This window comes from Pholcus phalangioides, unplaced genomic scaffold, assembly GCF_987345545.1.
Source record: "Pholcus phalangioides strain wild (caught in Gottingen) unplaced genomic scaffold, Ppha-v1.0 ptg000009l_1, whole genome shotgun sequence".
NCBI classification, from domain to species: domain Eukaryota; kingdom Metazoa; phylum Arthropoda; class Arachnida; order Araneae; family Pholcidae; genus Pholcus; species Pholcus phalangioides.
Window position 1 is genome coordinate 15,036,184 of NW_028301602.1, and position 14,806 is coordinate 15,050,989.

The window sequence follows — 14,806 nt, forward strand, 5'->3', positions numbered from 1 at the left end:
AGATGATTGTCGGATGCAAGGCCGCCGGCCTATATATTCTAGAAACCTTGCTTGCGCCGGCCCTTACCAGACGCGGGGATAAAGTTGTCAGGGGACCAGAGGGGCATTTATGATTTCTTTTTTTTTTGCCTGTGAGCGCTACACGAATTTTGCCCCTCCCTTCTCCCATTCTAGTCCTAAAGAGGGGCAGAGCTGATGGCGAACTTTTGCTGAGAAGTGGGGGGGGGGTCAAAAATGGCTAAAAATTTGTTTACGTAATACTTGAACGGCCCCTAATCCTCTTGCCACCGCTACACCTCCCCCGCCAGGTACACATGTGTCACTGTCTTGGTCACCCACATGATTGCACACTGTCTTGGTCACCCACATGATTGCACCCTGTCTTGGACACCTGCATGATTGCACCCTGTCTTGGTCACCCTCACATGATTGCACACTGCTTTGGTCACTCGCATGCTTGTACAATGTTTTCGGTCACTCTTTTCGCGCACTCACACTTTTGCACATGCTCTAGGTTAATTTTTTGGTCATTCACACTTAACACACGTTCTATGTGTTATTCTTTTGGTCACTCACACTTTTACACACGCTCTATGTTATTCTTTTGGTCATTCACATGATTGCACACCGTGCTTGTACACTGTTTTCGGTCACTCTTTTTGCGCAGACTCACACAATTCCTTCCTTTATAGATCACTCTTTAGGTCACTCACACAATTCCCTCCTTTATAGATCACTCTTTAGGTCACTCACACAATTCCTTCCTTTATAGATCACTCTTTAGGTCACTCACACTTTTGCACATGCTCTAGGTTAATTTTTTGGTCATTCACACTTTTACACACGCTCTATGTTATTCTTTTGGTCATTCACGTGCTTACAGGCATTCTGTCATTATTTGGTCGCTCACTGATATGGTTCCTTACTTTATAGGTCATTCTTTTTCTCATTCACGCTTTTACACATGCTCTAGCAAGGGCGTAGCGAGGGGGGGGACTTGGGGGGTCTGGTTCCCCCCCCCCGAAATGTGAAAAAATTACCGAAAAAAGGGAAAAAGATGGCCAAATCCATTGTTCTGTCACTTTCGTCCCCCCCCCCCCAAATGAAAGTGGTCCCCCCCCCCCCGAACGAAATTTCTGGCTACGCCCCTGTGCTCTAGGTTATTCTTTTGGTCATTCACATACTTACGGGTGCTCTAGGTCATTCACATCCTTGCTCACGTCTAAATCATCACTCTTTCGGTCACTCACGTGCTTGCAAACTATGTATGTCACTCACTGACCTAGTTCCTTGCTATGTGGGCAGAGGCGGATTTATTGAGGTTTATATTGGATGCTCGATATCGTTCTCAGGAGATATTCTCCGATAACTCAGATGAGCATCCTATGATTCAATGATTGACATCATGATTATTTCAATTAAAGCCATATGTCAGAGTTCTTGTACTGGTGATTTTCGTGATGGTTATAATCAAAGGTTTTGATTCGTGAATATGCCGCCCAATAGGCTGACAGGGCTCCAAACTCGTGAGTCCCAACCATGAGTTCAACCGGGCACGGTACGGAGACCCGTGGCCCCACATTTCCCACAATAGGGCCTGGAAGCCGAGATCTTTGGTGGACATCCAGGTCAGACTCTTCACGGGCCCCTCTAATATGAATTTGTATGCTTATGTAAAATTGCATGAAAATATCCATAGTATTTGAGAGAGAAAAATTGAGTGCCTAAAGTGAATAGAGTATTTTTATATAAATGTTCCTTAAAGGAAGAAGATTTTTCTTATAGTAAAGCATGGGAATCCAAGATCATGCACTAACCCCCCCCCCCCACCTCCTTAATTTTCATATGTATTGTCATAAATCATTGTGCCAGATCTTATCATGGAAGTTCCTATTTAACCGAGATCCCTACATGGCCCCCCACAAAGGGGGTGTGTCTGGTGGGGCTCCTGCCCGGGGCACAGGCCCGTCATACAGGGGGGCAGGGGGGCCGTTGCCCCCCCCCCGGCTTTTGAAAATGCACAAAAAGTGGTATATATACATACAAATATATATATATACATACATTTAGTACGTGTGTTTTGGGCCCACCTGGGCATGGCCCGTGGACCTCAAAAGAAAAGGGAGCCGCCCCCCCCCCCACACAAAAATGAAATCTGGTTATAATTTTCAGGAGTACGCAATTAAGTAAATTTGCCAGGTAAGGCCTCAGAAAAATCACTTAGTCCAGGAGCCAATGGCACTCTTAAGACGACCCTGTTCAGGTTGCATAGCTAAGTCTCCTTGCCGCAAATCACTGGCAAACCGTTGTTCCTAGAGGAATACTTCCAATTAGAAAAAGTATCCAAATAACGTGTAGACTTCAGATACGTCATTCATGCGTCATTTGCAAGGGGGTTGTATAGTTATTAAAATAAAAAAATCAACATTTTATGCGAACACCCTGCCCTAAAAAAACCCCCAGTTGTAAAGTTTTGAAGTCAGCACAATATTCGTTGAGATATTTGAATTCAAAATCGCTGAAAATATGGGAGAAAGGATGGCATAAACTGACAGACACGCTTCTTTCCATCATTTCTACGGTTCTTTAACCCATTTTCTCCGGTTTTTGAATTCAAATATCTAAGCAAACATTGCACTTATAAACGTGTAATTTTTTTTCTTGACCAGAAGAGAGAGGCAGAACAAATTTTTAATTGGGGTTTTGAGCACAGGGTGTCAGTAAAAAAAAGTTATTTTTTTTTTTTTTTTTTAGTGACCATACAACCCCTTGCAACATGAAATGACGTATTTTGAGTTTTATACGTTATTTGAATGCTTTTCCTGATTGGAAGTATGCCTCAAGGAACAATGGTTCGGCAGTAATTTGTGGTGCGTCCTGTTAGCAATCTGTGCCCCCTGTATATGATGAAAGTGTTGGTTAAATAATATATGTGAGAAGTTTCAAAGAATTGGACACTTATCATGTTTTTCTTTGCAACTATAGTGTAATTTCCAAATTAATTAACTTCCAATTAATCCAAATAATACTAATTAACTAACTCTTACTTTGTTTAAATAATTACGCGTAGTAGTTATGATGTCGGGAAACCTCACGCATCACGTCAGTCATAGGCGGAGATAGACTTGGAGGTCTGGGGGGGGGCACGATGATGATGATGTCAATTCATATATATATATATATATATACATTAGATCAGTCAACTTCACCTTTGACGCTGGGCCCTCCCCCCCCGTATCTCCACTCATGCATCATGTGACCCCAAAAAAACTTTTTTTGGGTTTTTTTTTTAATTTATTTCTGTTCGAGTTCATTAGGAAAAAAAAAATTCCAACTCGCAAATCAGGACAAAATTTCTGAAAATTTAATGAAATTTTTCAGAAAATACCGCATTATTTCTTTCTCATTAGACATTTTGATTTCCGAAAATGTTCGTTTCATGCAAAAAATGGCATGAAAATTACTTGAGAAAATTAATGTTTTAAGCAAAGCTTACGTTAACGCAACGTCAGTCAAAAATGGGTCAATTGATCCGGTAATGTGCCGCGTATATACTACAGTTCATTTTTACAAAATTAGTTTCGAGGACACGAGCCACATTAGATGACTCTAAGTAACCACATTTGACCCGCGTGGCATGGGCTGGGCATGTATGATTATTAGTCCCCCCCCCCCTCCAATACTAATTGTCCCCCTTCTGAAATAAATATCGAGCAACCGCCCTGTCGTAGATGGGTCAGCGGATCAGGGGATGTCAGAAGTGTTTTAGATATGTGTGTGCACGGGCGTCTTAAGAGCATCATGGGTCCCCCGGGCCAAGTGATCTTTCTGAGGCCCTACCTGGCGAATTCTCGAAAACTTCAATCGGTTTTAATTTTTGGGAGGCCCCTCTTCTCTTCAGGACCCCGGGCCGTGCCCGGGTGGGCCCATGCGTTAAGACGGCACTGTGTGTGTGTGTGTGCGCTCGACTTCGGTTTCAGTGGTGTCGGAGCTGAGATGCTCGAGCACCCACAGAATTTTGTAGAATACGTTTGAATACCCCCTGAATAAAAATTTCAGATTTCAATTTCCGGCTTCGAGTGGTGGTGCTTCTTTCCGGTGGTCGAGTGGTTACGGTGACGGACTCGGGTTCAAACCCCCGTCGCCATAGCAGTTCCCAATCTCGAGGAGTGAATGGATGCGAGCCGATCTCCCATTTAAAAAGACTTACCACAGAGAGCTACAGGCCTCTACAACGGTACATTCATGCAATCATTACACTTCACTCATAGTTTGAAAAATGGATGGCAGCACTATAGCAAGCATTACACAGAAGCAAGCTTCACGTTAGATTCGCAACACACACGCGCACATTTCCCAGAATGGCCCGGGTATTTGATCACCCAGGGCCACAACTAGGTGCTCGGTCACCTGGGGCAAGTGGGCATTTTGGTGCCCTCCCCTTGTAATGTTGAAGGTAAGGTTTGAGACTGAAATTTGCGCCCCCTCTGGTCCAGCGCCCGAGGCACGAGACCCGCCTGCTCCCCCCTAGTTGCGGCCCTGCAACCACTTACAAATATCTCTTCACTGAGATAGAGCAGAAGGGCCAAGATCTGGTTAGAAGGCGTAAAGCTGAGTACCTACAGCAGCGAAAATTGATTTTTCTGAGGCCCCTTATCTGACTACAAAAATGCCTGTTTTTCAATTCAAACGCTTAATTTCGAAAATCTTAATCAGGTCTCATTATCATGATCCCCCCCCCCCCTGTACCGGGCAAGGCATGCATTAAGCATAGGCGGAGATAGACTTGGAAATCTGGGGGGGGGGCATGGTCATTATTGCTGGGGGGCACGATGATGATGATGTCAATTCATGTATACATGTATACATTAGATCAGTCGACTTTACCTTTGACGCGGGGAGGGGGGGGCAATTCCCCACGCCTTCCCGTATCTCCGCCCATGGCGTTAAGACAGCATTGACACACGGGTCTGAAACACTTCCGGCGCCTATGAGTTTCATGGAAATTTTGATTTATGAATTGAGTCTGGGGGCAGGGCCGGTCCTAGAAGTTCTGCCCCCTGGGGCAAACAATATTTTTTCCGCCTTAAGATACGACTATCCGAAAAAAAAAAGACTTTCTTTACCTCTATTACCTTGATACAGTGGTTTCCGTGCCCTACTCATGACCCCCCTTGGGGGCGGGGTGGGGGAGTAGCGTTTATGATTCGAGATTTCGCGAGAGAATTTCGTAAGTTAAACTGTCCCGACGAGAGTAAATACTACATCGAATCTCTTCTCTGAAGGAAAGGGGGGGGGGCATATAGTGGGCGCAACTGTTTATCTTTTTTCCTATGAGTTTTGGGAAAATGTCTGCCCTTTTTCCAAAGGATTAATTATTTAGCACAAATATCATATAACGCATTAAAATTCTACATAAAATTTACTAAAAATATTTTGGAGAAAAATCTTATTCAATCAAATATCACAAATGTGCTTTTGTGCATTTTTATATATCAGAAAACATGAAAATGAATAGATTAATATTATAATGAATCCAAAGACAAAATTTATTTATTGAAAATCGAAGAATCGTTCTCCTCATTTCCCAGTTTTCGAAACCGTGATTCTCCGCGTTATGTTGCTTACATGTTATGTTGTGTGGCATAAAGATAAGTTTTCTTATCTTTTTATTGATACGTTGTCGTGAAATTCTCTAGCTAAGTGGCATCACTGAGTTCACACGTTTGTGACCAGAGGTGTATGCAGAAGAGGATATGGGATGGGGGGGGGGGGGTCCGTGCCCTCTCCAAGACCATCAAGAATTGAAAATATTTTTTTAATATTTTAATAAAAAGTTAGAATATCGGAAGAAAATACCTTTTATACTGCATGTTATCTTTATCCATCTCTGATAATTTAAAATGATTTTTGAAGGTTAGTAGCTCAAAATTTCTCTGCGAGAGATGTCTTGTTCGCCACAAACCCAATATGCCCCTTCTAAAAGTCGATCTTGCATACGCCACTACTTGTGATCAGAGGGTACAGGCTATTACAATGTTGTAGGTCTTCTCATGGTTGCATCTTGGGCAATGCAAATTCTTCCACATTGCATCGCTTGATCATTGTTTGGCGCAGTATTACCTTTATGGTCCTTGCAACAATAAAAAAAACTCCTATCCAATTAAAAGGTAAATATGCAGGGCCGCAACTAGTGACCCGGGCGCTGGACCCTAGGGGGCGCAAATTTCATTCCGAAACTTCTCCTTCAACATTATAAGGGGGGCGTCAAAATGCGCACTTGCCCCGGGTGACCAAGCATCTAGTTGCGGCCCTGTAAATATGCACCCTCGGATGGTTGATGGCACACATCGCAGCAAATCCGTTGGGGAAAATATTATATTTGTTTTCGTTGAAGTGCTGTTGTGCACTCTCCTAAAACACCCTCGACCACACATTTTATGATCAAAAATGCTGGTTTAAGTGTCTTATATCACCTCTTAAATGTTGTCCCATGAATTTAAAATCACCCTGCATTTACATGTGAGAAAGACATCAATTAACTAGAACCCCCCCCCCCTTCCACCACCTATCAAATGAAATTGTTAAATTCTTCGATTGGAATTAGCTACCGGATTTCAATTAATGTGCCATATGAAAAAACAATATGATGTGATACTAATTAATATTTTATGAGCAAAAATATATTAGATAAATTATGTTTGCCTCAAAATTTTAACACGTGTTATTAGTGCGTGGTTAATAAAACTCGCTAAGTGTAGCGATCCTAGGTTTCCTGTGATTGTAATCAAAAGCGATATGAAAGCCAAGAACGGCTACGCTTTGTGGATTTTACTAACACCCCACTCCATCCTGGATTTAGGCCCCCTCAAGACTGAGACCTTTGGTTGGGGCCTCCTCTGCAGTGAATTTATAGTGTAAAAGAACAATGAAGTTTCTCCCGGGCCCCCTATCCGTGCTAGAGCCCTGTCAGTCCTACCCTTTTAGGGACCATAGTGCTCATTGAAATCATTGAAGATAGATACTTGATTTCATACTGATTCACCGACAACTCAGATGAACACCTCATGATTCAATCATTGGCATCTTGTACGGGGGTCTGGTGATGGTTTCTTCATTCATGAATATGCCTTTCAATAAGCTTACATGGCTCCAACCTTGTGAGTACCAATCACGAGTTCAAGTCCCCATATCTCTCAGTAGGGGCCCCTAGGCTGAGATCTTTGGCGGGCCCCCAGGTCACCCAGACTCTTAACTGCCCCCCCCCCACTCTATTATGAATTTGTTGTGTGAAAAACAAAAATCTCGGGCCGCCATTCAAGCGCCCGTATACCCAAAAAAAAGTATTTAGATGTGTAAATATTCGCGAGAGTGAAAAAACACTGTAATAATAAATCTGTCATAAAAATACCGCCCCCCCCCCGCGTAATCATTCCGCCTCATCGTCTCAATGCTGGCGCCGGTCCTGGCTGGGGGGGGGGGGGAAATGCAAGAAAATTCTATAGATGATTTGAAGCCCTTTCTGGTAAATTCTAGAAAATTTCAACTGGATCTCATTTTTGTGAGGCCTTCTTCTCTTGAGCCCCCCTCCCCTCCCCCAGGGCCGCAACTAGGTGCTTGGTCACCCCGGGCAAGCGCGCATTTTGACGCCCCCTTGTAATGTTTAAGGAGAGGTTTCAGAATGAAATTTGCGCCCCCTCGGGTCTAGCGCCCGGTGCACGAGATCCGCCTGCTCCGGGCCGTAGCCCATGCGTTAAGACGGCACTGCCGCCAATCCCCTCGAAGATGATGGAGATCAACAACCTCTTGTCCATCAAATAATTTTGGCGCGCTTATCCAAGATGAATAATAACCAAAAGCCTAAAGAGAACTCTTATTTTCTTTAATTCCCCGAGGAACCTCGTGATAGTCGAAAATCAAGAGATGTGTTAGGTTGGAATCTCTCTCTCCGATTCGCCGAAGTCGATAGTGACGTGATTGTGACGTCAACATCCACTCTTCTCTCTGTCGCGGCCGCTCCTTCGCATCGCAACACAGAACACGCACGCAAAAGAGAAGAAAAAGATACATCGCTGACGTATTTTTTTTTTATAACTCGTTCCACACGCCGACGTTTTCAGGCCGCCTTGACAATTTCCAGCTCTCTTTCTCTGTGCGAATCCAATTCCTAATAATTTATTTGCAATCATCAACGATGGCCGGTACGATTGCCAAGTTCTCCCGATTCATCCTCCAAAACGCCAAGAATGTCAACAACAATAACTTGTCGCCGACGATGTGCTTTGTTGTGCAAAATCGGGCTTCGTGTAAGTATTGTTGCGAGTTCATGATACATTTCCACGTTTCTCCTCGAGCCGGTGTTCGGTAATGAAGTAGGCTTAAATCGCGATTTCCCGCCATGTGCTCAGTATTATTATTACACGCCTATGCTATAACAATACTCAGGCTTATCGTTATAGACGGGATATTAACCCTATGGGAAGAGCAGAAAAGCTGGGGCCACGCAGAGAAAAATCGTTATATTGGCGATTATCGTTGTATATGATTTTCACTATTGATTCTTATATATATATACACACACACTATGTTTCTAGAAGTCTATTTCAAGGGGTTTGTAGACATTTTCTTGAATTTCTAGAAAATTACTAAATGAATCTCTCTGAAATTTCAATCACATGAACCTATGCTTGTACTGTACATACTGTACAAGAGTGCGTGTAGAGGGGACCAACAGAAAAAATTAAGGGAAGAAAGGTATGTACATGGCCCTGTATAATAAAAAAAAACTTATGATTGTAACTTTCACAAGATATTGCACAAAACTTTGTGCAATTCTTGTGTGTGTTTTCATGAGAATAGCACGTATATTCACGATATGTTTTCTATAAAAATTCCAATTTTCATCGCACGTTTTTTTGCTTGTAACATGCAGAGTTTTCGACCGATTATGAAATTCACAGAAAAACTCTGCATTATACACGAGAAACCCTGTGTAAGAATTTTTAAATGTGACAATGTCTTATAATCTTTATTCTTTCACAGTTTGGTTGCCAGATATATGTAACAACTTACATAAAAATTCCGTGAAAATTCAGAAAGATATATGTAATATCAGAACTGTAATTTGAGTTATTGGCGGAGAGTACCTGGATGCAGGGCCGTCTTAAGCCTGGCCCCCACAAGGGCAGGGCTCCAGCCCTGGGACCCAGGATGATTCTCATCATTTTTTGTTCTTTCACGCTATAAATTCATCATTCTCTAGGATGTGGGGCCCATGATCAAGAGCATCATGGTCCCCGGGCCAAGTAATTTTTCCGTGTCCCTACCTGGCAAATTCTCGAAAAATTCAACTACTTTTCATTTTTCTGAGGCCCCTCTTTTCTTGTCCCTGGGCCATGCCTGGGTGGACCCATGTGTTAAGATGGCGCACTGCCTGGATGTTGAGGGATTTTCCACAAATTGGAATTTCAATAATTTTATTATATTACACTTGATTATTTCAAAAAATAAGAACTAGAATAAACTAGCGAAGACATGTCTAATGCTACATAAGAAAAGTTCTTGAACATAACACATGTGTATGATGTCAAAATGAAAAAAACAGAAGGAAAAATTTGAGCTATATAAACAATCAAAATAACAATTTGTAGAAAATCGTTTATCATCTAGGTACTCTCAGTGAGTAACTTAAATTACAGCTCACACGATATCGTGTATGTCTTTCTGAATTTTCATGACATTCAACTTGAATTTTTATATAATTTGCACTATATATCTAGCAACCAAATTGTAAAATAATAAAATTGATTTTTCCACAGCATGTGCAATTGAAAATCATTTACTAAAAATGTTCACATCCCATTAAATAATGAATCATCATTCTAAATTCCTACATAGTGTCTCTCGTGTATAGTATCAAGTTTTCTGTGAACTCCATAAGAATTGGTTGAAAACTCTGCATGTTATAAGCGAAAAACATTTATATTTCCCATGAATATATGCACTGTTCTCACAACAATGCACATAATTATTGCATAAAGTTCGTACAATATTTTGTGAGAGTTACTTCATTCCTATTATAATATGGAGAAATTTCTATTAATAGAGTTATTCAGTTAATGCATTGAAGTGGTTATTAATATTATCATTTAACTAGCTATATTTTGGCGATACCCGGATTTTCTCAGAAACGGGGGAGCATTAAAGAAGTGGTACATTGTAAAAGCACAGACATGGTAACGAATGTAAACATTACAAAAGTCATTGTTGAGACCCACACACAGTTGCCCGATGGATTTTTGTCTATTTCAGGCATTTGTCTGGCTCTAACAGACTTTTCAGGTTTGGTATATATATTTAAAATCTGGTGACGATGGGTTTAAAATTGTGGTTTATACAGAGAAATATAAGGCCTGTACACATGCACACAGAGAAAATAAATCTTTCTGTGCGGGATTAACTTTATCAGGGTTTTTCACTATCAAATTTGTTGAAATTGCTATATTTTTTGTCAAAAATACAAGATTTCTAATAAAAATTCAGATTTCATTGCTGCCAAGTCTCCTGGATTTCTCGACTCCATCTCCTGGACCCCCGAAAAATTCTTATATCTCCCGAATTTCTACCGCGATTGTCTTGCTAAAATTACTACTTTTGAGATGAAAAATTTATTCCCAAAGAATTTTTGAACCCAGAAAAAAGAAAAAAAGATGGTTGCTTTTGTTTTTTTAATCTCTGAAATCATGGCGTAACGTGAATTGTTGCCATTGTGTCAAATCGCATACAAAATATTTCATTTCCGGGGGGGGAAAAGACAAAATTTGACAAAAAGACAGCATCAATTCAACTTTTGACATCTGAAATTGGAGAGATGATTTGTATCTGCCTTGAGCATATGTCCCGTTTTGGGACCGATGGCAATTTTTTTTGTTAGCATGCTTTGATTTGAGACTAGTAATGATAGGTAATTAAACCTACTGATTGGCAATGGTTGGCACTGTGTCACGTTTTTGCAAATGGGAAATGTCCCTACATTGTTTTTCAAAAATCGTTTATATTTATTTTTATACAGAACTTGGATCTACGCGAAAACCTTCTTAATTGTCATTCTTCAAAGTTGACAGCTGTGGTATTTTCAACATTTTAATGCATGACACCATTTTTTTTGCATTTAGTGGATCTAGGAACACCGGAAGCTAGAAAGAGTGAGAGACAGAATCGTCTTAACATCGCCATGGGCTCCTGGGAAAAGTGATATTCTGCTGCCCTAACTTGCTAGAAGTAATAATGGCCTATCAGTTTACGTATTTACTCGAAAAAGTACCCAATGCCATTATCATGAGTCCCCAGGGAGGTCCTTGCAAGGAAGCAGAATCTCGGAAAGTAACAAGGGAAGGTGAAAATTAATAAAAAGGGGGGGAGGGGCAAGGAAGAGGGAATAAATTTGTTAGAAGGGCAAGCACAGACAAATCTGAAAAGGGGCAAATAGGTGCAAATATTGAGAAGGGGGACATGAATTCAAAAATACCAAATGAAGTTAAAGTTCATTAAAAGGCAGGGGTGCAAACAAAATTCACAATTTATATATTCGAAGTGGCTTGTTGAACATATCATACTGTTTTTATTTACGAAGTCCTTAATATATGGACATCACCATGGCTGGAGGCAAATGCCAGGTCACCATGGCGACTAAAAAAAAATTCAATCAGCACCTAATATTTTTTACGTATGATAACTGAATTGAGGTCAAAAGGCAGTACAACACTAGCATATAAAGGGCTTTCTAAGTCCTGTACACAGTGCCGTCTTAATGCATGGGCCCACCCGGGCACCTCAAGAAAAGAGGGGCCTCAGAAAAATGAGAAGTAGTTGAATTTGTTGAGAATTGGCCAAGTAGGGCCTCATCATAAAAATCATTTGGCTTGGGGAGCCCGTGGTTCTCTTAAGACAGCCCTGCCTGTACAAGCCAAAAAATACACTAATTTGGACCAATTTTGTCGAGGGGATGCTTGGCACCTATGAACTTTTGCTGAACAGCATTGAAATTTTATTTTAATTTGTCAAGACCTAGATGCTGCACATGACATTTGAAATATTTCTCAGGACTGCATCTGCTGTTTCACTGACACTTACCAGATAAGTGAGAAAGCAAATGTCCTCTGATTGTGGTTTGAGCTTATTTGTTTTTTTATTTATTTTTTACGAAGTGTATTTAATATTAAATCTATTAAAAGGGCTGGAAGGTTATGCATTTAGAAGGTCTCGCTGTAGGTTGTTTGACCCTCTTATTCATTCCTTTTCCTCATAGAGAAATATCACATTTCCAATTTCTTGAGTTAAATTCTACAGAAGAATCAAACGTAAGTGTACTCAATAACAATTGAAATCATATTCTTGCATTCAAGGCTTGCGTGACAGCAGGGCCGTCTTAAGAGCATCGTGGGCCCCCGGGCCAATTGGTTTTTCTGAGGCCCTACCTTGCAAATTCTAGAAAATTTCAATCGGATCTCATTTTTGTGAGGCCCCTCTTCTCCTGAGGCCCCCGGGCCGTGCCCGGGTAGGTCCATGCGTTAAGACGGCACTGCGTGACAGGGCATCCTGTATAATCTAACACAGTAGTTCCCAAATGGTGGTTGACAGCCCAATTAGAGAATTAGAAGGCTGAAAAAAGAATAGTATTAATGAATTACTTAAAAAGAAAAGTTTTAGACATAGACATAACTGGTCAATTATGATCCCAATTACTGCTGCAGTAGCAGCCTATACCCCCTTCATCTGCTATCTGCATAGCAACTGTAGCATGAAGCCATGGTGTGTTGTGCAGATTATTATGTAAAGCTATTTTCCTTAAGAAAGATAACATCCCCGAGGAGCTTACCAAGTGTGTTACAATATGCTTAAATATTGATACAGCATCTGCATTTTTTATTTTCCCATTTCTATTGAAGAAATGTCTAAAATTTTCAGTGATGTTTCTAGGAAAGAGGATGAGGTCAGGATTATCTTTATAGGACCACAAAAAAACTGATTCTTCCGAGAGCCAACAGTACCATATCATATTACATATTATTTTACAATTATTAATTATTTACACCCATTTACAATGCAAGATTAAATACAGTTACATAATAACGAATGTCCCTTCACCAAAAGTCTGTTTGCAATTTATTTGTTGCCTGTGGGCCGAATTTCATTATTTTCATAATCTGAGTTTTGCTTTAAATTTCCAAACTCTGAATTTTTCAGTGTGTCAAAAAATTTAGTGCTAGTCTCTTTGTGAAGTCAAAAACAGCTTTGATTTTCATATCTGCGTAAGTTACAGTTCCTGACAAACCATAATTTCGTTCTTCATCGATAGAGCAATTTTATGTTGACAGATTCTTCTCATAGAATCGACTGCTATCTTTGCATGTCTCACTGCTTCCTGGCAGTGAGGTGTGAATATTAGCATTTTGTTGGGGATAACTCTGAGATACTTTGCCTTCTCTGAGGGGATTATCTGAGCTCCATTGACCTTGAGAATTTAGAAAAGTTTTAATTAAATTTGTTTGCAAAAGCACCGCTGCAATATTGGTAGAATGCAGTAGTAATATTGTTATGATTTGATAAAAATTGTCTTGACATCTCTTGGTAGGAGTGTGAAATGCTTTAGTTTTTTTTTTGCAGTCCAGCAGATGGCATCGATATCACATCACATTTGCTAGTACTGGATAGAATGTCCTGCATTGTTCGAGAACATTCTTGCTGCAGATGGCTTTAGTGTCTGCTGCTGTAAATAGGGGAAGGGGTTTCATGGCAGACTCTAGTAACCACACACAGAAAATTTTTGGTGCCAATATAAAAGTTTTTGTCACCATGATTACCTGGTGACCAGGGTTTGTCAAGCCTTGCTGTAAGACACAGGCATAAACCTGTATTTATCTCAAACTCCCCTCCCAACCAGATATGTTCGAGCCCTCCCAATATTCTCAATAACTTCATGCCTATGCCTGTAGAGACCCATTTAACATGAAGAATATCCACCACAGCTGTGTTGTTAAATTCTTGAAAGTAATTTCCTCGAACATGACTGAAACAATTAGCAGAAGAGGAAAAAAAAAGTTTTTAAAAACTGTCAAAATCTATTTCAGCGGCCAATATTAGATTAGTTTAAAGATCTTTTTTTTTTTATCATTTTATGAATTTAGTTTTCCTGAATGTGTGATTCTGAATTTTATTTAGAAAATAAATTTTTCTTTTCAATAAATTTAAACATTTGTGTCCTATATTTACTTTTGCTAAAGTCACCTGTTTTATAGAATGTACTTTCTATAAACAGGAATAAGTCCCAAAAACCTACAGCAAAAGAAAAAAATCAGTTGAAATCTCTGAGTTATAAGATCAGAACAACAAAATGAAAATCAATCCTTAGATCAGATTTTAATGTGACACATGAAGAGTTGAAAGAGTAACACCCATAGAAATAATGCCCTGTCGTGAAGTTTTTTTCTTATAATGAAACGTTTGAAATGGGACCTTTTTGTACTCCAAAACCTTTGATGCTAATTAAAATCTGTGGAACAGGGCTTGGCGAATCAAAAAAATTTAGGCGCCAGCCCGTTTTTTTAGGAGCCAAGCATTTTCTCCCCCGCAAAAAAAAACCATTCCGAAATCATTTTCCCCCCCACTTTAATGTTTTGGTGACCCCTTTTCTTGTAGTAGAGCACACTGACATAAATTCCGAAAATTTTGGGTTGCCCCTCAGACTCCAATTTAATCACACATGAAATATTTTAGGCACCATTTGCATTATTTTTTAGTTGCTATT

The 14,806-nt window shown here is 40.3% G+C and overlaps 1 protein-coding gene across 1 annotated transcript in view; it reads left to right on the forward strand.

Annotated features, from left to right (window-relative positions):
• Positions 1 to 8,008: 8,008 nt before the first annotated feature.
• The window catches only part of LOC149081804 (isocitrate dehydrogenase [NADP], mitochondrial-like), a 42,875-nt gene continuing 36,077 nt past the window's right edge, over positions 8,009 to 14,806 (forward strand). The window contains exon 1 of the mRNA XM_089235574.1: positions 8,009 to 8,306. Coding sequence (XP_089091700.1) covers positions 8,195 to 8,306 — 112 coding nt within the window. The 5' untranslated portion in view covers positions 8,009 to 8,194. The remainder of the gene's footprint in view (positions 8,307 to 14,806) is intronic.